Raw genomic sequence first — 23,096 nt, 5'->3', positions numbered from 1 at the left:
AATTTTACATTGCCCTTATAATATACAGTTTTGTGCTGATTGATGTTGGTAGCACACGGGTCTTACCTGTTATTCTTCCAAGTTTCCCATTGTACATACTCCCAACAAATCCAGCTATATGAGCACCAAGACTGACGCCGATCATATAAATAGATTCGAGAGAAGCTCCTTCTTTCTGCAAAATGAATGAAAAATAAGGCTTTAGACATGAACCAAACAATTTTCGAGTTAGTTCTCAGATCTATTTCCAGCACGCCATCCATATGTGTTTATTTTTACTTTTGGTTGTGGTTTCTTTGCTGCGGACATAGTCATTATATTATGGCAGATGTTGGGATATTTTACTATTCGTTGTGAAACCCATAAGTTAAAAATATAACTTGAGGAGGAATGCACGCAAAGGATAGACTGTATTTGTGGTGAAAATACCAACCCCAGATGAAATCCTATAACTATCATACACGCTTACAAAGAACCTAATATTAGTTTAAATACACTATCTGACATCAAGGTGGTCTTTGCATATCCTTTTAGGAGGAACCCTCTGGTTCTTTAAGAGGTCTATAATAATAACAAGGTCCTTATGTGTTAGCTTAGTGTTGCACATTTTTCACATAGCCAACATATTGATATGGGCATGGAAGTGGGGCATTCACAAGAAGCAACTCCATCACATCTTGCTGCTCATACGAAGGAGTGCACCTCTTTGTTCACTCCTGTGAGCAAGAGGATGCATCCAATATACAATGATGATTGCACCTCTGGTAAGGAGATAAAGCCAAAAGGCAGAGAGGATGACTTTGGGAGGAGCTTACTTACCCTTTGGCTTATCACTCCTTCAACCCCTCTGCCTTTGTTTTCTTTGACCTTGTCCACTTCTCTCCTTCTTTTGTCCTCCTAGAAAATTCCCCAGCCCAGTGGTGTCCTACACCAGATATATTGCCTGCAATCAGTTCTTACCCTGCCCACTGCTCTTCTGACTGTGAACTCTTAGCTATGCTGAAAGGTAATAACTACCCCTCGGTCTTGAGATCCCACATTACACTTGTCTTCCTGAACTACTACCCCTGACTGGCACCTGCTTTGGTGTCCTGTCCCTACCCTACACTCTGTGACCCTCCTTTTGTGGCCCCACAGGATAAAATGTATGCATGTCTCCACAAGATAAAATGTAAGCACCTTTAATGTAGACATCAGGGCCTGTCTGTGTCATTTTTGAAGTGTGATGCTGCCCATAGTCAGCCTTGTTGCTTTTGTGTCAATATTTATTTTTGAGAGCCGAGATGCCACTGAGGTTGTGTTCGCAGAGGACCGAATCAATCGGCACATCTCCCTGGGCTATGACATCGAAAGGGCAGGGTTTCTTCTATAATGGATCCTTTGTTTGAGGTAAGTTGGGTTGTAAATGGATCAGGTAACTTCTAAAATAGGCCTGAAAACTACAAGAACATAACTACTTACTGTCATGCCTTGTACAGAGTTTATCAGGAGCACTGCCTTCACACTTGACAGTCCGTGAATGCTCATTTAATACCTCACTGCTAGTCCATCCTATCTTGCAGACAATAGTTGTAGGAAATCTGCCTTTTCTATTTGACACCCCAGATTTTTCACCTCTTACTGGACCATATGTTTGCTGGTTTTAAATCTCTGTGCACTTTATCTTTGCTAAACAGTAGTAAAGTGCCTGTGCCCCCCTTTAAACATGGTTGAAATGGCATATTGCCAATTGGTATATTTAACTTATCAAATGAGTCCCTACTATATGGTTCCAGATGTACGCAGGGCCTGGAAGTAAAATGCCACAAGAGGACTGCAGCACCTATTGTGTCATTCACTACACAGGCCGTGCAAACATGACTTAATGCCTACCAATGTATCCTGACTGTAGCAAATATTGCAATTCGACCCATCAAAATAAACCTTTTTGACACGTTAAAACCTCCCTTTTAAATATTCATAATTCATCCCTACATAGGCCCTGTAGCCCATAAAAAAGGCTGCATGGTATTTGAAAGTAGGACATGGAGAATGTAATGATAACATATCCTTACAGTGACTAGCACTCAAAGCTATTTTTCACTATGTGAGGCCTCCTTTTCCTACGTATAAAAACAGAGTACACTTTAAAATCATTATACTTTATTTCAAGAATGGGGCTTGCTAGAAATAATTAGACAACTATTTCTAATAGTTATTAAAACTCCAATTCAATAGTGAAGTCGTATTTTAATTAAATATATATATATGCATCTATATATATATATATATATATATATATATATATATAGAGATGTATATATATATATATATATATATATATATATATATATATATATATTAAGGAAAAGTAACTTTTAAAAAGTTACCTTTTCCTTGCCTGAAGTTCTCGATGGATAATTTGCCTCTATAACTTCTCCCAGTCGTATTAGAATTTGAATCAGTGTTTCACCCGAGGTGATTGCAGTTTTTGTTCTTTATGGGGATGCCCACCGTGTTCTGCTCCCCTCCGCGCCAGCGGGCATTTTGCCAGCTCTAACTGCAGTGCTGTTTATTTAGGCACTCTAGTGCAGGCAGCAGAATGTCAGTTGGCAAAAAAGCAGCACAAAATCCACATAGCCCCTTAATCTGATTACATCCCATAGTTCAGTTGTGGCTTCACATTCAACCTGCAGCTCTCTGATTTGGATCCTTGCAAACAGAACCAAACCTCTATTTTTGTCCGTTCAATTGGCAGTGCTAACACCTGTTTGTTTCAGCTATGCAAAGCCTCAATCTTTGGAGCCTGGATCTACTTATAACAAATAAATGTTTTAGTCACACCCAAATACTACTTAAGAATCCATTTGGTGCTGATAATTTCAAAGAAAACAAACATTTGTGTAGATTTATTCGTTTTTATGAGGCAATAAAAGCTGAGTTTTGAGATAAAGGATGATTGGCAGCTTTCATTTGCAGCCATTTGGAAACATAACACCCTGAAATGTGACTGATTCTGACCAACTGTAGTTGCCTGGTAAAATCACTAGCCTGGCATAATTGATTCTTCCCCAGTTCTACTGCACTACCTTTGGTACCAGAGTTATATGTAACTGACTCTTCGCCAGCCCTCCAAGCCTTTCAGAGGAACAAGTGTGCTCTAATGAAAGCCGAGTGAAACAAGTGAATCCATGTAAGGGTGAGGGGAGATGAATAGTCATAAGAGACCAGCTGTACCTCCTAGGGACTCTGTCCATGAACTAGGTAGTAGCGGTGTGTGAGGAAAGGGGGCAGGAAGAATGAGGAATATCACGTGGATTTGGGGCAGGAGAGACCATAGGTAGGCTGTGTAGTGGGATGAGGTAACATATGCAGGACTGCTAGAATTAAGCAGCACTCAAGGGCCAAACTATGTTGCAGGGAAGGACAAAACTATGCGAGAACAGTTAAATTATGAGTTATAATGCACCATTTTCTGTGATATTTCAGTATTTTTTAACACGCATTATTACTGTCTCAGCAAAAATGTTACCCCAGTAGTTCTAGTTTAAAGCCTGAATGATGACCTGTTAAACTTTGTTAAGGGCCGGCAACTATGCCACGCCAGGTGTTGTACTTTTTTACTACTTCGTGAACCGTCTGAGCTAGAAATACATACATTAGTTAACATTTGCAAATTATGCATCATGTTACCCTTTAAGGGCCTTACTTCAAGTTTGACGGTTGGTATACCCTGTCACAAACCTGTCAGCTATTCCATTCACCATATTACAAGTGTATAAAAGCCTGGGCACCTTTAACATGGCAGACAGAACATCTGCCACACTTTGATAAAGTATACTGTCCGCCAAACTGTAAATTAGGCTCTAGGTCGAAAATGTAGTAAATCTTTTATTTATGTGCGAAATGCTGGGGTCTCAGACTCACATAATGTCAGTGCTTGTGGACATACAGAAAGGGAGCGGTGAGTAAACAACACCAAGTATAACTACTACAGGGTCCCTGAAGTTTAGTGGAGGGAGGAATTATGAATTATAATTGTTAGAAATTATATGCATTATGGACCAGGACAACTCCCTCATTGCTTTCATGCTGACTAGATTGCATGCGGCAGGACGTTATTAATGCAAGCCCTTGTGTGTTGCATTTCGGCCTTAACAAATGATAGTTCACATTTTTGACATACCATGAATACTGAAGAATGGGGATATAAATGCCATCATTGCTCATCTGTATGGTAGCCACACGTACTTATGGATACTAAAAGCAGATCCAACTATATGCAGCCTGAAGAGCTTCTGGCACATTTCTCTCCTGATTGCAAATTTGTGTTAAAAAACTAACAAAAAATCAGTCTTCTAGCACTACGCCCACACAAATGACCCCCAGCATGTACCTGTACCCTTTATTAACATTTTTGGTGCGAGGTGTGTACTGACTTGGAATGTGGTCAAAAGTAAATGGGGGCGGAGAGTGGTGTTGAACTGTGCTGAAAACAAGTGAGCTCACGTAGTTATTGTGGGGCCCTAGGCGTTGGGTCAATATGGGTGAAATCAACTGAGTGTTGGGAGCCAATCTCTCTAGAATCAGGGAGGACTTGTTCGGCACTGTGGTTTAACTGCACAATTATGTTTTGAAAAAAAAACAGGTCCTAAAACCTATATTTTCGAACAACAATCTGAAAAGCCGATTTCAACCATTTCACGCTCCTTCATACTTCAAATGCCGTGATTGGTGGCATTTACTCAGCAGAAATACTGTCAAATGTGAGTTGTTTTCAAATATTGATTGAGCAACATGAATGCCTCGTGAAGTGTCCATTTTAGAGTCCCTCGTGTTGAAGTTGGGTCACTTGCTCCTGTTCTCTATCTGCTCGAGAAGTGCAGGAACCCAGCAACATTTATTGATCAGTGTTTGTTTGACATGGCAGCTGCCAGGTGACTATGCACAAGCACACCATTATTAGAATACCCCTTTCTGAAACCCTCATGCACATTGCCTGTCTCCATAAACTCTGGTACTGAGAGGAGCAAGCGTGGGGGCTCCGAGACCTCTTGGTTTTGTTAAATACTTAATTGTGGTCATTGAGATGTGGAGTGTGCCAGGGGAGCCAGGGGAAGGAAGGAGATGCTATTTTATTCTAATGTTAACCAGCGGCGGCTCCTTTGATAAGCGGAGGAGCATTGCTCCCCTGCCAGCAACAGCTGCAAAACCTTTTTAGGGGATGGGGCCATGGGGGGTGACAGGCAGGGAGGAGGAGTGGTGGCACTGCTGTCAGTGCGCATGTGGTTTTGGCCGGCCATCTCAAGACAGCCAAACCCTCATGCACACTGAGCTCTCTCTATCCCGAGGTGCGTTGCCGGGTTGGAGACAGCACGCACAGGCTCCCAGTCTCTCTGGGATAGCAAAGTGAGGGAACTCAGGCCAACCCTGACACTGCTCTCATGCTGCCAGCAGCATGAGAGCAGTGTTAGAATTGGCCACAGGGCAGTCTGGGAGCCTGGTGGAGCCAGAAGAGCGGCGATGTGGATGTGGCAGGGATTCCGGTAAGTTTATTTATTTTTTTGATTACCCCCGGCCCCACGCCTGCCACTTTACCCCACCACCAGCCGCAACTTGTTAATGCTGACTGACATCTTAGGAGGAGCTCAACACTTCAACGGCAGCAGTTAAATAATTAGCAATTTTATAATATGAAAAGAAATGCTGTTAATATATATTGTATTAAGGTATTGCTAATTTACAGTTCAGTTAACAGCACATTCATATAGTACCACATGTAATCTTAACGTAGTTTCAATTTATGAGCTTACTGAGAGGTATGGTGAGTGTTAGAAATGGGTTTTTTGGTTGGCAGTCAGGTTACCCCCTGTCCAAGCAAAAGCCCTCACTCTAGTCAGGGTAAGTCACACACTATCCAAGATTATCCTGTGCCCACCCTCTGGTAGCTTGGCACGAGCAGTCAGGCTTAACTTAGAAGGCAATGTGTAAAGTATTTGTGCAATAAATCATACAATACCACCATATAGCACCACAAAAATACACCACACAGTGTTTAGAAAAATATATAATATTTATCAGGATAATTGTAGGTCAAAAAGAATAAAGTTGCAATGGAAAATTGTAGAAATATCACAGGGAAGTGATATAAAGTGTCTTAAGTCTTTAGAATGCCATACAGTGTCTTTCAAGCACAAAGTACCTGGTTTCTGGTGGAAAATCTCCTCAGAGGGCCACGGGTGGAGAGATGCGTGGAAAAAGGGTGGGTGCGTCGATTTCTCCTCAGCACACAAAGACTTGCGTCGTTCTTTTTCCACGCGGGGAAGTCGGGCGTCGTTTTCCGGCGCGCAGACAGTCTCTTTTCGTGGATCGCGGGGATTACCAGATGTCCCGGGTCTATGCGTGGATTCTCCTGCTTGTTTTCCGGCTGCGCGTCGTTCTGTGGGGCTGCGCGTCGAAGTTTCGATCTCACGGTAGGCGTCGCGTCGATTTCTCCTTGGAAGTCGGGCGGCGTTGTCCTTGCGAGGCCGTGCGTCGGAAATTTGGTCTCACGGCAGGCGTCGCGTCGATTTCTCCTTGGAAGTCGGGCAGCGTTGTCCTTGCGAGGCCGTGCGTCAAAGTTTCGCGCTCACGGTAGGCGTCGCGTCGATTTCTCCTGGAAAGTCGAGCGGCTTTGTCCTTGCGAGGTTGTGCGTCGAAGTCTCGATCGTCCCGAGGGCGTCGCGTCGATCAGCGTCGGTGTGCGGCGTTTTTCTCGCCGCGAAACAAGCTGTGCGTCGAAATTTTCGACGCACGGAGCGTCCAAGTGAAAGGAAGAAGTCTTTTTGGTCCTGAGACTTCAAGGAACAGGAGGCAAGCTCTATCCAAGCCCTTGGAGAGCACTTTCACAGCCAGACAAGAGTTCAGCAAGGCAGCAGGGCAACAGCAAGACAGCAGTCCTTTGTAGAAAGCAGACAGGTGAGTCCTTTGAGCAGCCAGGCAGTTCTTCTTGGCAGGATGTAGTTTCTGGTTCCGGTTTCTTCTCCAGCAAGTGTCTGATGAGGTAGGGCAGAGGCCCTGTTTTATACTAAGTTGTGCCTTTGAAGTGGGGGTGACTTCAAAGAGTCTCTAAGAAATGCACCAGGCCCCCTTTCAGTTCAATCCTGTCTGCCAGAGTCCCAGTAGGGGGTGTGGCAGTCCTTTGTGTGAGGGCAGGCCCTCCACCCTCCCAGCCCAGGAAGACCCATTCAAAATGCAGATGTATGCAAGTGAGGCTGAGTACCCTGTGTTTGGGGTGTGTCTGAGTGAATGCACAAGGAGCTGTCAACTAAACCTAGCCAGACGTGGATTGAAGGGCACAACCAGTTTTTAGTGCAAAGAAATGCTCACTTTCTAAAAGTGGCATTTCGAGAATAGTAATATTAAATCCGACTTCACCAGTCAGCAGGATTTTATATTACCATTCTGGCCATACTAAATATGACCTTCCTGCTCCTTTCAGATCAGCAGCTGCCACTTCAACAATGTATGAGGGCAGCCCCAATGTTAGCCTATGAAGGGAGCAGGCCTCACAGTAGTGCAAAAACGACTTTAGGAGTTTTACACTACCAGGACATATAACTACACAGGTACATGTCCTACCTTTTACCTACACAGCACCCTGCTCTAGGGGTTACCTAGGGCACACATTAGGGATGACTTATATGTAGAAAAAGGGGAGTTCTAGGCTTGGCAAGTACTTTTAAATGCCAAGTCGAAGTGGCAGTGAAACTGCACACACAGGCCTTGCAATGGCAGGCCTGAGACAAGGTTAAGGGGCTACTGAGGTGGGTGGCACAACCAGTGCTGCAGGCCCACTAGTAGCATTTAATCTACATGCCCTAGGCACATGTAGTGCACTCTACTAGGGACTTACAGGTAAATTAAATAGTCAATCATGGATAAACCAATCAATAGTACAATTTACACAGAGAGCATATGCACTTTAGCACTGGTTAGCAGTGGTAAAGTGCTCAGAGGTCAAAAGCCAACAACAACAGGTCAGAAAAAATAGGAGGAAGGAGGCAAAAAGTTTGGGGATGTCCCTGTCAAAAAGCCAGGTCCAACATGACCCCCTACCAGCCTAAAGCCAGGGGAGAACAATCACTATCCTGATGCACTTCCCTGTTTGAGGCGACAGAACAAGGATCCAGGCCCACAACAGCAGGGGCATGCTCCAGTTCTTCGCCTTCCTGACTCCAATTGGATCCCTCTGTCCATACTCTCAGGGCCCACTAAGCCCATCCATGGGGAACCTTTCTCCTTTCCTGCGGATCCCATCTGTGCAGCACCTAACCTTACATTGCTCACAGATGTATCCCAGGAGCAGGATAGTACCACCAGGACCAACCCAGTGGTGTTGCCCATTCTATCCCCGGGGTGTGACACTTGTCCCCTCCCCAGGGATAACTCTGTCCACCCGGACAGCAAGCCACAGTGATTACTGACAGCTGCCAGGGATGAGAGCCAGGCCCCAGGCCTCTCAAAGCTCTCCAACCACTGTGGCTGTGGAGAGTGGGGGGCGGTAGCCCCAGGTGCTGGGCATCCTTTAACCACTTTCCCTTCCACCAGGTCAGGGATGACAGCCTGAACCTGGTCCTCCCCTCTGGGGCTTTGTACCCTCCCTCCTGGAGCGGTACCCCCAGAGTCCAACATGGTCAGGGTGCTTACAGAAGTCACCCTGTACCATTCCTCCACCAGTGCAGGGCTGTTAACCTGCAACTGGCCCTCCAACCTGGGGCCTGTACCTTCAGGTTGGACTAGGGCCCGGGGTGAGGCTTCCCTCCCCCTGCCCTCCCTTCTGGGGTCCAGCACCCTCCAACTAGGAGTGGCCTCCTCAGAAGACAACATGGTAGGGGCACTGTTATCAGTAGCCCCTCCCTCCAGGTCCGGGGGGACACCCTGAACCTGGTCTTCCAGCCCAGGGTCTGTACCCTCAGACTGGATCACTGCCTGGCAAACCAGGACTTCCTGGGAGGCACACCTACCCCCCACCAGGTCAGAGTTTAACCTCTGCACCTGCCCATTCAACTCAGAGTCACCACCCTGAAGTTGAACAATTGCCTGGCACGCCAGGACTTCCTGGAGGGCACACTGACCCTCCACTAGGTCAGAGTTTAACCTCTGCACCTGACCATTCAACTCAGAGTCACCACCCTGAAGTTGAACAATTGCCTGGCACGCCAGGACTTTCTGGGGGGCACACCTACCCCCCACCAAGTCAGAGTTTAACCTCTGAACCTGGTCATCCAACCCAGAGTCAGCACTCTGAGGTTGAACAATTGCCTGGCACGCCAGGACTTTCTGGGGGGCACACCTACCCCCCACCAGGTCAGGGTTTAACCTCTGAACCTGGTCATCCAATCCAGAGTCAACACCCTGAGGTTGGACAATTGCCTGGCACAGCAGGACTTCTTGGGAGGCACGTCTACCTCCCACCAGGTCAGAGTTTAACCTCTGAACCTGGGTATCCAACCCAGAGTCACCACCCTGAGGTTGAATCTTTGCCTGGCATGCCAGGACTTCCTGGGGGGCACTCTCACCCCCCACAAGGGACACACCGTCCCCAAGGGCCCCACAAGAGTCTGGTTGGCGCAGGTCTCCCGACCTCTGCCCATCTGGCAGAGTCTGGGTTTCCCCCAAACCAGAAACGGTTTCACCTGGGTCATTCCTGGGGGGCTCTGCTCTCAGAGCTGTCCCCTGACTCTCAAGGTCCTCCACTGGGGTCTGCAACCCCCTCTCAACCCTATGTCTGGACTTCTGCACCCCCTCACTAGGAGGGGTACTGCCAGACACCAGAACTGTTGGGATGCTGGCTACAGTCACCCCCCCAAGTTCTTCTGACACTGCGGGGCTTCCCTCAAAAGGTGGCCCTACGGTACAGGCTAGGCTTCCCTCCTGGTGTTCCCTCATGGAACCCTCTAGGACCTGGGACCTACCTGGGACACTACAATCCTTTCCCACCACACTCGGTTGGGAACCACCTAGACCACTCCCTTCAGGAGCACCCCCAAATGCCTCTTCAGACTCTCTGGTACTCACCCAGAAGTCTGCCTCCATTGTAAGTTCCCTGGGGTCAGAGAACTCACACTCCACCTGGTGTTGGCGTAGCTCTGGAAAATAAGGACCAGACATATGCTCTCCAGCAATTACATCACTCTGCCCTTCACAGGTATTAACCACAGTACCCTTCACCCAACCACCCAGTAACTCAACCTTGGAAAAGCACTCTACTTCACCCTCCTGAGACTGGTGAGACAGTATCTGTCTGTCCCTGACACTCAACCCAAACTCTTCTGGGATGTCTCTACACTCTATATCCAGGACGTCCACCAGGGGGGAACCCTTTTCTCTGTCACTCTCTGCTAGAGTCAGTAAAGTGTCCCTCCCCCCAGTAGGAATATGACCCCCTGTGCCAGTTCCCCAATCCTTCTCAGGGACCCTGTGCATAACGGGAACTACCTCATACCCTTGAACTGCCTGGGGTGTGTCAACTCCCTTCTTCAAGTTGGGCACCACATCTCTGGGCTTGTGCCCTTCTTCAGCAGTACAAGATGCAAGATTTTTGCTGCCACCATCTGAACTGGACTCAGCCCTTCCGGCCTCCAGTTTCAGCTCTTTACAGCTCAGCTCTTGAGCTGCAATCTTTTCTTCTTCCAGGGCTAAGAGACTTGCTGCCTCAGCCCTTTCAAGAAACTCATCTAGCTCTTCCATCCACCGTGCTTGAGCCATGAGCCATTCCTTTCTCACTGGGTCTCTTTCCTCATCTGAGTCGTCTTCCTCCTCATGTGAGTAGTCCTCCTCCTCCTCTGAGGGGTACTTAGTCATTTGGTTTCTTGCTGCCTCTCTCTCTGCCCATCTGTCTTCCTCCCAGACTATGTAGGCATGTAGCATCTCTGCTTTAGTAGATCTCTTTGCTACAGGAAGGCCACATTCTCTGCAAAGCTTCCTTAGGTCAGCCTTAGTGAGGTGGTCAGTAGGCAAAAAGAATAAGTAGGTAAGCGATCCCATTCTGATAGGATCTTACCAGCAAAAACCAAAATCCAAAGTCCAAAATATCAATAGTATATCCAGGAGGACATCAGAGAACCAAAAGCCAAAAAAGATGAAAAATCAAGTTGACCTTCAACTGTGGGTAGGTAGTGAAATACTTAGCTACTGTATGTCACTGCACAAACACAAGTCCTATCCTCACCGCTGATCACCAATGTTAGAAATGGGGTTTTTGGTTGGCAGTCAGGTTACCCCCTGTCCAAGCAAAAGCCCTCACTCTAGTCAGGGTAAGTCACACACTGTTAGAAATGGGGTCTTTGGTTGACAGTCAGGTTACCCCCTGTTCAAGCAAGGACCCTCACTCTAGTTAGGATAAAAGAGAATCACCCTCAGCTAACCCCTGCTTACCCCCTTGGTAGCTTGGCAGAGCAGTAGGCTTAACCTCAGAGTGCTGGGCGTAAAGTATTTGTACCAACACACACAGTAACTTAATGAAAACACTACAAAATGACACAACACCAGTTTAGAAAAATAGGAAATATTTATCTAGACAAAACAAGACCAAAACGACAAAAATCCAACATACACAAGTCAAGTTATGATTTTTAAAAGGTTTAAAATAAAAAGAGTCTTTAGGTAGTTGTAACAACACACTAGCGCTGCTAGCGTGTAAATGTACCTGGTTTGCGTCAAAAATAACCCCGCACGGGCGGTGTGCGTCGAAAATAACCCGGCACGGGTATATGCGTCGAAAACAGCTCGGCTCGGCGAGGCGCGTCGAAAAAGCCAGCCACGCGACGGTCCGAAGTCCCGCGGCGCTGGTTGCGATCTCTCAGCCTTCGTCAGCGATGCTGCGCGTCGTTTCTCCTGCTCCGGGCGTTGATTCTCCGGTCGCGTTTCCAGCGGCGTCGTTTCTCAGCTGCGGAGACGGCGTCGCGTCGTTTTCTCAGCCGCGATCGGATTCGCGTCGATCTTTTCTCCGCACGGTGCTCGGTGCGTGTATTTTTGTCCTTAGGCTGCCAGCCTCTCCTTTCAGGGTCCCAGGAACTGGAAGGGCACCACAGAGCAGAGTAGGGGTCTCTCCAGAGACTCCAGGTGCTGGCAGGAAGAAGTCTTTGCTATCCCTGAGACTTCAATAACAGGAGGCAAGCTCTACATCAAGCCCTTGGAGATTTCTTCTTCAAGATGGAAGGCACACAAAGTCCAGTCTTTGCCCTCTTACTCTGGCAGAAGCAGCACTGCAGGAAAGCTCCACAAAGCACAGTCACAGGCAGGGCAGCACTTGTTCCTCAGCGATCAGCTCTTCTCCAGGCAGAGGTTCCCCTTGATTCCAGAAGTGTTTCTAAAGTTTGTAAGTTTGGGTGCCCTTCTTATACCCATTTTAGTCTTTGAAGTCACCTTCCTTCAAAGGGGACTCACACCTTCTTGTGAAATCCTGCCTTGCCCAGGCAAGGCCTCAGACACACACCAGGGGGCTGGAGACAGCATTGTCAGAGGCAGGCACAGTCCTTTCAGATGAGAGTGACCACTCCACCCCTCCCTCCTAGCAGAGATGGCTAATCAGGAAATGCAGATCACACCCCAGCTCCCTTTGTGTCACTGTCTGGTGTGAGGTGAAAAACAACCCAACTGTCAAACTGACCCAGACAGGGAATCCACAAACAAGGCAGAGTCACAGAATGGTTTAAGCAAGAAAATGCTCACTTTCTAAAAGTGGCATTTCCAAACTCACAATCTTAAAATCAACTTTACTAAAAGATGTATTTTTAAATTGTGAGTTCAGGGGTCCCAAACTCCACATGTCCATCTACTCTCTAGGGGAATCTACACTTTAATCATATTTAAAGGTAGCCCCCATATTATCCTATGAGAGAGAGACAGGCCTTGCAACAGTGAAAACGAAATTGGCAGTATTTCACTGTCAGGACATATAAACCACATTACTATATGTCCTACCTTATCCATACACTGCACCCTGCCCTTGGGGCTACCTAGGGCCTACCTTAGGGGTGCCTTACATGTAAGTAAAGGGAAGGTTTAGGCCTGGCAAGTGGGTACACTTGCCAAGTCGAATTTACAGTGTAAAAATACACATACAGACACTGCAGGAGCAGGTCTGAGACATGATTACAGAGCTACTTATGTGGGTGGCACAACCAGTGCTGCAGGCCCACTAGTAGCATTTGATTTACAGGCCCTGGCACCTCTAGTGCACCTTACTAGGGACTTACTTAGTAAATCAAATATGCCAATCATGGATGAACCACTTACATATAATTTAAACAGGAGCACTTGCACTTTAGCACTGGTTAGCAGTGGTAAAGTGCCCAGAGTAACAAAAATAGCAAAATCAGAGTCCAGCACACATCAACAACCTGGGGAACAGAGGCAAAAAGTTAAGGGAGACCACGCCAAGGATGAAAAGTCTAACACGTGTCCCCCCCAGCTAAAAGTGGGGAGCAACTACCCAACCTCATGGGAGTTCTCATCACTAAGGCGGAAGAACCTGGACAGACCATCAGCATTGGCGTGTTCTGTACCGGGTCGATGTTCCACCGTAAAGTCCATCCCCTGTAGGGAAATGGACCACCTCAACAGTTTTGGGTTCTCACCCCTCATCTGCATTAACCATCTGAGGGGTCTGTGGTCGGTCTGAACTCGGAAGTGAGTCCCAAACAAGTAGGGTCTTAGCTTCTTCAGTGCCCAGACCACAGCAAACGCTTCACGTTCTATGGCACTCCACCTACGTTCCCTGGGTAGTAACCTTCTGCTAATGAAGGCTACGGGTTGATCTAGGCCCTCTTCATTCAGCTGTGAGAGTACTGCTCCAATACCATGCTCTGAGGCGTCTGTCTGTACAACAAACTCCGTGGAGTAGTCAGGTGCCTTCAGCACCGGTGCTGTGCACATGGCAGCCTTCAGGGCATCAAAAGCGTTCTGGCAAGCCTCTGTCCAGATCACTTTCTTGGGTTGCTTCTTAGAAGTCAACTCAGTTAAGGGGGTAACAATGGTACCATATCCCTTAACGAACCTCCGATAGTATCCTGTGAGACCTAAAAAGGCTCTCACTTCAGTCTGGGTCTTGGGAGGCTCCCAAGCCAGAATCGTGTCAATCTTAGGCTGTAGGGGTGCCACCTGGCCACTCCCCACCTGGTGTCCTAAGTACACAACAGAACCCTGCCCTATTTGGCACTTGCTCGCCTTAATAGTGAGGCCTGCCTTCTGCAGGGCCTCTAACACTCTCCAGAGGTGTTGCAGGTGTTCCTCCCATGTGGAACTAAACACAGCAATGTCATCCAGGTAGGCGGCACTGAACTCATCCAGTCCTGCCAACACCTGGTTGACCAACCTCTGAAAGGTGGCAGGGGCATTCTTCATCCCAAAGGGCATCACATTGAAGTGGAAGTGCCCATCGGGGGTAGAGAATGCTGACCTCTCCTTTGCCCCTTCAGTTAAGGCAATCTGCCAGTACCCAGATGTTAAATCAAACGTACTGAGGTACTTGGCAGCTCCTAACCGATCAATGAGCTCATCAGCTCGGGGGATGGGGTGTGCGTCAGTCTTGCTGACCGCATTGAGACCCCGGTAGTCCACACAGAACCTAAGTTCTGGAGTGGCACCAGGAGCAGTAGCCTTTGGGACCAAGACCACTGGGCTGGCCCAAGGACTGCTGGAGTGCTCAATAACCCTTAGGGCTAACATTTTGGAGACTTCCTCCTTAATGCAAGCCCTCACCCTGTCAGTCACCCTGTAAACCTTATGTTTAACAGGTGTACTGTCCCCAGTGTCCACATCATGTGTGCACAGGTGTGTGACTCCTGGGATCAGGGAAAACAGTGAGGCGAACTGTCCCAGCACGTGGCGACAGTCCCTCTGCTGTTCCTCAGTCAGGGAGGGGGAGAGGATCACTCCCTCCACAGACCCATCTTTCTCTCCTGCAGACAGGAGGTCAGGAAGAGGCTCACTCTCTTCCTCCACCCCGTCATCTGTCGCTAGGAGCATGGATAGCTCAGTTCGCTCAAAGTGGGGTTTGAGGAGGTTGACATGTAGGACCCTCAAGGGGTTCCTGGGGGATTGCAAGTCTACCAGATAGGTGACCTCGCTCTTTCTTTCCACCACCTCAAAAGGCCCAGTCCACTTATCTTGGAGAGCCCTAGGCTCTACTGGCGCCATGACCCACACTTTTTGTCCAGGCTGAAACTCAACCAGAGTGGCATTCTGGTCGTACCACCGTTTCATGTCCTCCTGGCTTGCTTCCAGGTTCTCCTGAGCGAGACGCCTGAAGCGGGCAGTCTGGTTTCTTAGTGCCAGCATGTAGCTAAATACATCCTGGGGTGGTTTACTAGGAGCTTTCTCCAAAGCCTCCTTCACCAGACTGAGCGGTCCCCTCACAGGGTGGCCATAGATGAGCTCAAAGGGGCTAAAGCCAAGTCCCTTTTGAGGCACCTCCCTGTAAGCGAACAGAAGGCATGGTAAGAGGACGTCCCACTTACGCCTCAAGGGCTCTGACAGGCCCTGAATCATGCCTTTCAAGGTGCGGTTGAATCTCTCAACCAGACCATTACTTTGGGGGTGGTAAGGGGTGGTGAACTTGTAGGTTACCCCACACACCTTCCACAGAGACTTCATATAAGTGGATATGAAGTTTGTACCCCTATCAGATACTACCTCCTTGGGGAACCCCATGCGGGTAAAAACCCCCATCAAGGCACGTCCCACCACGGGGGCGGTGACCGTCCTTAGAGGAATAGCTTCTGGGTACCGTGTGGCATGGTCCACCAAGACCAGGATGAACCTGTTGCCCAGGGCTGTCTTGGGATCCAGAGGCCCCACAATGTCAATTCCTACCCTTTCAAAGGGAGTACTGACTACCGGTAAAGGTTGGAGGGGAGCTTTGCATTTCCCCCCACTCTTGCCACTTGCCTGACAAGTCTGACAAGATCTACAATAAGCAGCTGACTGCTTGTTCATCAAGGGCCAGTAAAAGTGGGAGACAAGCCTCTTATAGGTCTTGTCCTGCCCTAGATGTCCTGCCAAAGGCACATCATGAGCCAAACCCAGTAGGAAGGTCCTGAAGCCCTGGGGTACCACCAGCATACGAGCTGACCCCGGCTCAGGAACCTTAGGCTCACTATACAGGAGGCCATCCTCCCAGTAAATCAGGTGAGTACCTGGCGCTCCGCCAGCCGCCTGGGCTGCAGCCTGCTGCCGCAGTCCCTCAAGAGTAGGGCATTCCTTCTGCGCTGTGCAGAATACTTCCCTGGTGGGTCCCCCTTCCTGCTGCCACTGCGACAGCTCAGGGACCTCCCCCAGTTCAGCCACCTGTTCCCCTGTAGGTTCCGGGGCATCACCCTCAGGCTCTGCCTCCTCCCGGACCGTGGGAACTTCTGGGGCGGGTTTCCCGCGCCTCCTGCCTTTCCTCTTCTTGGCGGTCCCCTGGGCCACTGTTTCAGGCTCCAGGGGCTCTTGACTACCCTGATTGGCTGCCATAGACCGGGTGGATACGCATACCCACCCAGGCAGACCCAACATCTCCAAGTGAGACCTGTGTTCCACCTCCTTCCAAGGGGAATCCTCCAGGTCGTTGCCTAGCAAACAATCAACAGGCATGGTTGGACTCACAGCTACTTTCCAGGAACCTGAGACCCCCCCCCATTCAAAGGGAACCTGCGCCACTCTGCAGAGGCGCTCAGAGTTGTCTACTGCAACTACTTGGTGAAGTACCCGGGGATCAATCTGCTCTTCAGACACCAGGTGACTCCTCACTGTAGTCACACTGGCTCCTGTGTCTCTCAGAGCCTCCACCCTCTGTCCATTGATGGTCACCCATTGCCTGTACTTCTTAGTGTTATCAGGCACTAGGTTTCTCTGGACCATCTCACTGTCCCCTAGTGAGACAAGGGTCATTTCTGCTGGTTCCCACCCACCTGAAACCAACTCCTCCCCAAGCGCTACACTGGCCAAACCCTGGGACGGTGCACCAGTGGGTGCCGGTGTACTTTTGGGGCATTTGGGGTCCCCCCTCACATGACCCACCTGGTCACATGAATAGCACTTACGTAGGGGACCACCTGCCATTGGCTTCCCTTTGGAGAACCATGGCCTCTTTTCACTGGGGGGTTGGGAATCCTTACCCTGGGAATCAGTTTGGGGCCCTTTAGAGAACTCATCCTGTTTGCCCTTACCCCCCCCTTTCTTCTGAGAGGGACCCTGCCCACCCTTGGCGTGGTCTCCCCCATACCTCTTTTGGACCCTGGTGCTCTCCCAGCGGTCCGCTTCCTGTGCAAGCTTCCTGGGGTCAGTCAGCTTGCTGTCAATGAGGTGCTGGCGCAGCTCTGGAAAACATAAACTGTACAAGTGCTCCCAAGCAATTAAATTGTAAAGCCCCTCATACGTGTTTACCTTACTGCCCTTCACCCAACCATCCAGTGACCTGCAACAAGAATCAACACATTCCAACCATGTTTGGGATTCCTTTTTCTTGTAGGATCTAAACTTCTCTTTGTACTGCTCAGGGGTGAGACCATACCTGGTAAGTAAGGCCTCCTTCATGGCAGGGTAGGTGAGACTCTGAGCATCCCCTAAGGCCGTCAGTGTGTCCCTCCCCTCTGCCTCAAAATGCTTCCACAGGGCTGCCCCCCAATGAGCTTCAGGGACCAGGTTCATGTGGAGAGCTGACTCATAACCCTTGAACCACAAGTAGATATCATCCTCCCTCTTATAATCCCTCACAAGGTCTTTTGGGATGTGTACCCTTCTCTCAGGCTGCACTGTAGAATTGCTGCCACCATCCCTACTGGACTGGCTTCTATGATCTATCTCTTTCAAGCTAAGCTCATGAGCCATTGTTATCTTCTTCTCCTCAAGGGCTAGCCTTCTCTGCTCCAATTGGTACTCCCTTTCTGCTTGTCTGTCCTGTAACTCTTCAGGTGTCAGACCCTTGGAGGATACACTGCTACTTGCCCTAGAGATTCTCCCCTGAGACATAGCAGGCCCACCCACTACATCAGTGTGAGTGACTTGCAACTCCTCTTCCCCCTCTGGCTCCTCCTCTGTGTGCCCCTCAGCTGCTTTGGCTGCCACCCAGGCCCTCAGCGCCTTTTGCAGCTCATCCTTCTTGGATGAGCTCTCAATGGGACAGCCAACATTCCTACAAAACTGCTTCAACTGAGCCACCTTGTAGCTCTCCAATTTCTCCAAATCAAAAGCAGTTTCAGCTAGGGCATCTCCAGACTGAGACATGATGAGAGGTTAAAAAAATATGCACAGTTCCAAAAACAGAAAAGCAAGTTCTCAAATGAAGTTTCAGCAAAGTCTATCCCGGGATCAGTGAAAAAAAGAAACTGAATGCAGAGAAAAACAGTCCAAGTAAAAAACAAAAATCACAAGACTAGTAGTATGTGGTCACGTAGTGGTCTGAGATCAAAACAGTAGTGTACACTTAATTACTGTATGTCAAGTACAAATACAAGTCCAAATCCCGACCGCTGGTCACCAATGTTAGAAATGGGGTCTTTGGTTGACAGTCAGGTTACCCCCTGTTCAAGCAAGGACCCTCACTCTAGTTAGGATAAAAGAGAATCACCCTCAGCTAACCCCTGCTTACCCCCTTGGTAGCTTGGCAGAGCAGTAGGCTTAACCTCAGAGTGCTGGGCGTAAAGTATTTGTACCAACACACACAGTAACTTAATGAAAACACTACAAAATGACACAACACCAGTTTAGAAAAATAGGAAATATTTATCTAGACAAAACAAGACCAAAACGACAAAAATCCAACATACACAAGTCAAGTTATGATTTTTAAAAGGTTTAAAATAAAAAGAGTCTTTAGGTAGTTGTAACAACACACTAGCGCTGCTAGCGTGTAAATGTACCTGGTTTGCGTCAAAAATAACCCCGCACGGGCGGTGTGCGTCGAAAATAACCCGGCACGGGTATATGCGTCGAAAACAGCTCGGCTCGGCGAGGCGCGTCGAAAAAGCCAGCCACGCGACGGTCCGAAGTCCCGCGGCGCTGGTTGCGATCTCTCAGCCTTCGTCAGCGATGCTGCGCGTCGTTTCTCCTGCTCCGGGCGTCGATTCTCCGGTCGCGTTTCCAGCGGCGTCGTTTCTCAGCTGCGGAGACGGCGTCGCGTCGTTTTCTCAGCCGCGATCGGATTCGCGTCGATCTTTTCTCCGCACGGTGCTCGGTGCGTGTATTTTTGTCCTTAGGCTGCCAGCCTCTCCTTTCAGGGTCCCAGGAACTGGAAGGGCACCACAGAGCAGAGTAGGGGTCTCTCCAGAGACTCCAGGTGCTGGCAGGAAGAAGTCTTTGCTATCCCTGAGACTTCAATAACAGGAGGCAAGCTCTACATCAAGCCCTTGGAGATTTCTTCTTCAAGATGGAAGGCACACAAAGTCCAGTCTTTGCCCTCTTACTCTGGCAGAAGCAGCACTGCAGGAAAGCTCCACAAAGCACAGTCACAGGCAGGGCAGCACTTGTTCCTCAGCGATCAGCTCTTCTCCAGGCAGAGGTTCCCCTTGATTCCAGAAGTGTTTCTAAAGTTTGTAAGTTTGGGTGCCCTTCTTATACCCATTTTAGTCTTTGAAGTCACCTTCCTTCAAAGGGGACTCACACCTTCTTGTGAAATCCTGCCTTGCCCAGGCAAGGCCTCAGACACACACCAGGGGGCTGGAGACAGCATTGTCAGAGGCAGGCACAGTCCTTTCAGATGAGAGTGACCACTCCACCCCTCCCTCCTAGCAGAGATGGCTAATCAGGAAATGCAGATCACACCCCAGCTCCCTTTGTGTCACTGTCTGGTGTGAGGTGAAAAACAACCCAACTGTCAAACTGACCCAGACAGGGAATCCACAAACAAGGCAGAGTCACAGAATGGTTTAAGCAAGAAAATGCTCACTTTCTAAAAGTGGCATTTCCAAACTCACAATCTTAAAATCAACTTTACTAAAAGATGTATTTTTAAATTGTGAGTTCAGGGGTCCCAAACTCCACATGTCCATCTACTCTCTAGGGGAATCTACACTTTAATCATATTTAAAGGTAGCCCCCATATTATCCTATGAGAGAGAGACAGGCCTTGCAACAGTGAAAACGAAATTGGCAGTATTTCACTGTCAGGACATATAAACCACATTACTATATGTCCTACCTTATCCATACACTGCACCCTGCCCTTGGGGCTACCTAGGGCCTACCTTAGGGGTGCCTTACATGTAAGTAAAGGGAAGGTTTAGGCCTGGCAAGTGGGTACACTTGCCAAGTCGAATTTACAGTGTAAAAATACACATACAGACACTGCAGGAGCAGGTCTGAGACATGATTACAGAGCTACTTATGTGGGTGGCACAACCAGTGCTGCAGGCCCACTAGTAGCATTTGATTTACAGGCCCTGGCACCTCTAGTGCACCTTACTAGGGACTTACTTAGTAAATCAAATATGCCAATCATGGATGAACCACTTACATATAATTTAAACAGGAGCACTTGCACTTTAGCACTGGTTAGCAGTGGTAAAGTGCCCAGAGTAACAAAAATAGCAAAATCAGAGTCCAGCACACATCAACAACCTGGGGAACAGAGGCAAAAAGTTAAGGGAGACCACGCCAAGGATGAAAAGTCTAACACACACTATCCAAGATTATCCTGTGCCCACCCTCTGGTAGCTTGGCACGAGCAGTCAGGCTTAACTTAGAAGGCAATGTGTAAAGTATTTGTGCAATAAATCATACAATACCACCATATAGCACCACAAAAATACACCACACAGTGTTTAGAAAAATATATAATATTTATCAGGATAATTGTAGGTCAAAAAGAATAAAGTTGCAATGGAAAATTGTAGAAATATCACAGGGAAGTGATATAAAGTGTCTTAAGTCTTTAGAATGCCATACAGTGTCTTTCAAGCACAAAGTACCTGGTTTCTGGTGGAAAATCTCCTCAGAGGGCCACGGGTGGAGAGATGCGTGGAAAAAGGGTGGGTGCGTCGATTTCTCCTCAGCACACAAAGACTTGCGTCGTTCTTTTTCCACGCGGGGAAGTCGGGCGTCGTTTTCCGGCACGCAGACAGTCTCTTTTCGTGGATCGCGGGGATTACCAGATGTCCCGGGTCTGTGCGTGGATTCTCCTGCTTGTTTTCCGGCTGCGCGTCGTTCTGTGGGGCTGCGCGTCGAAGTTTCGATCTCACGGTAGGCGTCGCGTCGATTTCTCCTTGGAAGTCGGGCGGCGTTGTCCTTGCGAGGCCGTGCGTCGGAAATTTGGTCTCACGGCAGGCGTCGCGTCGATTTCTCCTTGGAAGTCGGGCGGCGTTGTCCTTGCGAGGCCGTGCGGCAAAGTTTCGCGCTCACGGTAGGCGTCGCGTCGATTTCTCCTGGAAAGTCGAGCGGCTTTGTCCTTGCGAGGTTGTGCGTCGAAGTCTCGATCGTCCCGAGGGCGTCGCGTCGATCAGCGTCGGTGTGCGGCGTTTTTCTCGCCGCGAAACAAGCTGTGCGTCGAAATTTTCGACGCACGGAGCGTCCAAGTGAAAGGAAGAAGTCTTTTTGGTCCTGAGACTTCAAGGAACAGGAGGCAAGCTCTATCCAAGCCCTTGGAGAGCACTTTCACAGCCAGACAAGAGTTCAGCAAGGCAGCAGGGCAACAGCAAGACAGCAGTCCTTTGTAGAAAGCAGACAGGTGAGTCCTTTGAGCAGCCAGGCAGTTCTTCTTGGCAGGATGTAGTTTCTGGTTCCGGTTTCTTCTCCAGCAAGTGTCTGATGAGGTAGGGCAGAGGCCCTGTTTTATACTAAGTTGTGCCTTTGAAGTGGGGGTGACTTCAAAGAGTCTCTAAGAAATGCACCAGGCCCCCTTTCAGTTCAATCCTGTCTGCCAGAGTCCCAGTAGGGGGTGTGGCAGTCCTTTGTGTGAGGGCAGGCCCTCCACCCTCCCAGCCCAGGAAGACCCATTCAAAATGCAGATGTATGCAAGTGAGCTGAGTACCCTGTGTTTGGGGTGTGTCTGAGTGAATGCACAAGGAGCTGTCAACTAAACCTAGCCAGACGTGGATTGAAGGGCACAACCAGTTTTTAGTGCAAAGAAATGCTCACTTTCTAAAAGTGGCATTTCGAGAATAGTAATATTAAATCCGACTTCACCAGTCAGCAGGATTTTATATTACCATTCTGGCCATACTAAATATGACCTTCCTGCTCCTTTCAGATCAGCAGCTGCCACTTCAACAATGTATGAGGGCAGCCCCAATGTTAGCCTATGAAGGGAGCAGGCCTCACAGTAGTGCAAAAACGACTTTAGGAGTTTTACACTACCAGGACATATAACTACACAGGTACATGTCCTACCTTTTACCTACACAGCACCCTGCTCTAGGGGTTACCTAGGGCACACATTAGGGATGACTTATATGTAGAAAAAGGGGAGTTCTAGGCTTGGCAAGTACTTTTAAATGCCAAGTCGAAGTGGCAGTGAAACTGCACACACAGGCCTTGCAATGGCAGGCCTGAGACAAGGTTAAGGGGCTACTGAGGTGGGTGGCACAACCAGTGCTGCAGGCCCACTAGTAGCATTTAATCTACATGCCCTAGGCACATGTAGTGCACTCTACTAGGGACTTACAGGTAAATTAAATAGTCAATCATGGATAAACCAATCAATAGTACAATTTACACAGAGAGCATATGCACTTTAGCACTGGTTAGCAGTGGTAAAGTGCTCAGAGGTCAAAAGCCAACAACAACAGGTCAGAAAAAATAGGAGGAAGGAGGCAAAAAGTTTGGGGATGTCCCTGTCAAAAAGCCAGGTCCAACAGTGAGTAACAGGGAGGTCATGATTTACTAATTATATGTATTTTAAAAAATTCAACAGCTTGAATTAGAAAAACACACTTTTTTATACAAAGGGCCATTCATCTATTTTTTTTTGTTTATTGCAACAAGATATGGGATTGGATTGGCAAGGTGGCAGTTGGGAACTAGCCAATGGGCTGGTGTCTCAGGGTCACAGCTTGGCTGATTTTACTAGGGCCTCAGTTAACCAGGCCACAGAGCCTTACAGTCTGGCAAGTCATAGCCAGACCACAGTGATGTGTATTCATCTTGAGCATGCCCCC

General features: G+C 48.5%; 1 protein-coding gene across 1 annotated transcript in view; it reads right to left on the bottom strand.

Annotated features, from left to right (window-relative positions):
• Window positions 1–23,096, bottom strand: part of LIPI (lipase I) — a 170,390-nt gene that overhangs the window by 114,030 nt on the left and 33,264 nt on the right. Inside the window, exon 3 of the mRNA XM_069204123.1 lies at window positions 67–175. Coding sequence (XP_069060224.1) covers window positions 67–175 — 109 coding nt within the window. The remainder of the gene's footprint in view (window positions 1–66; window positions 176–23,096) is intronic.

This window comes from Pleurodeles waltl, chromosome 8, assembly GCF_031143425.1.
Source record: "Pleurodeles waltl isolate 20211129_DDA chromosome 8, aPleWal1.hap1.20221129, whole genome shotgun sequence".
Taxonomy (NCBI): domain Eukaryota; kingdom Metazoa; phylum Chordata; class Amphibia; order Caudata; family Salamandridae; genus Pleurodeles; species Pleurodeles waltl.
This window is presented reverse-complemented; position numbering and strand designations above follow the sequence as displayed.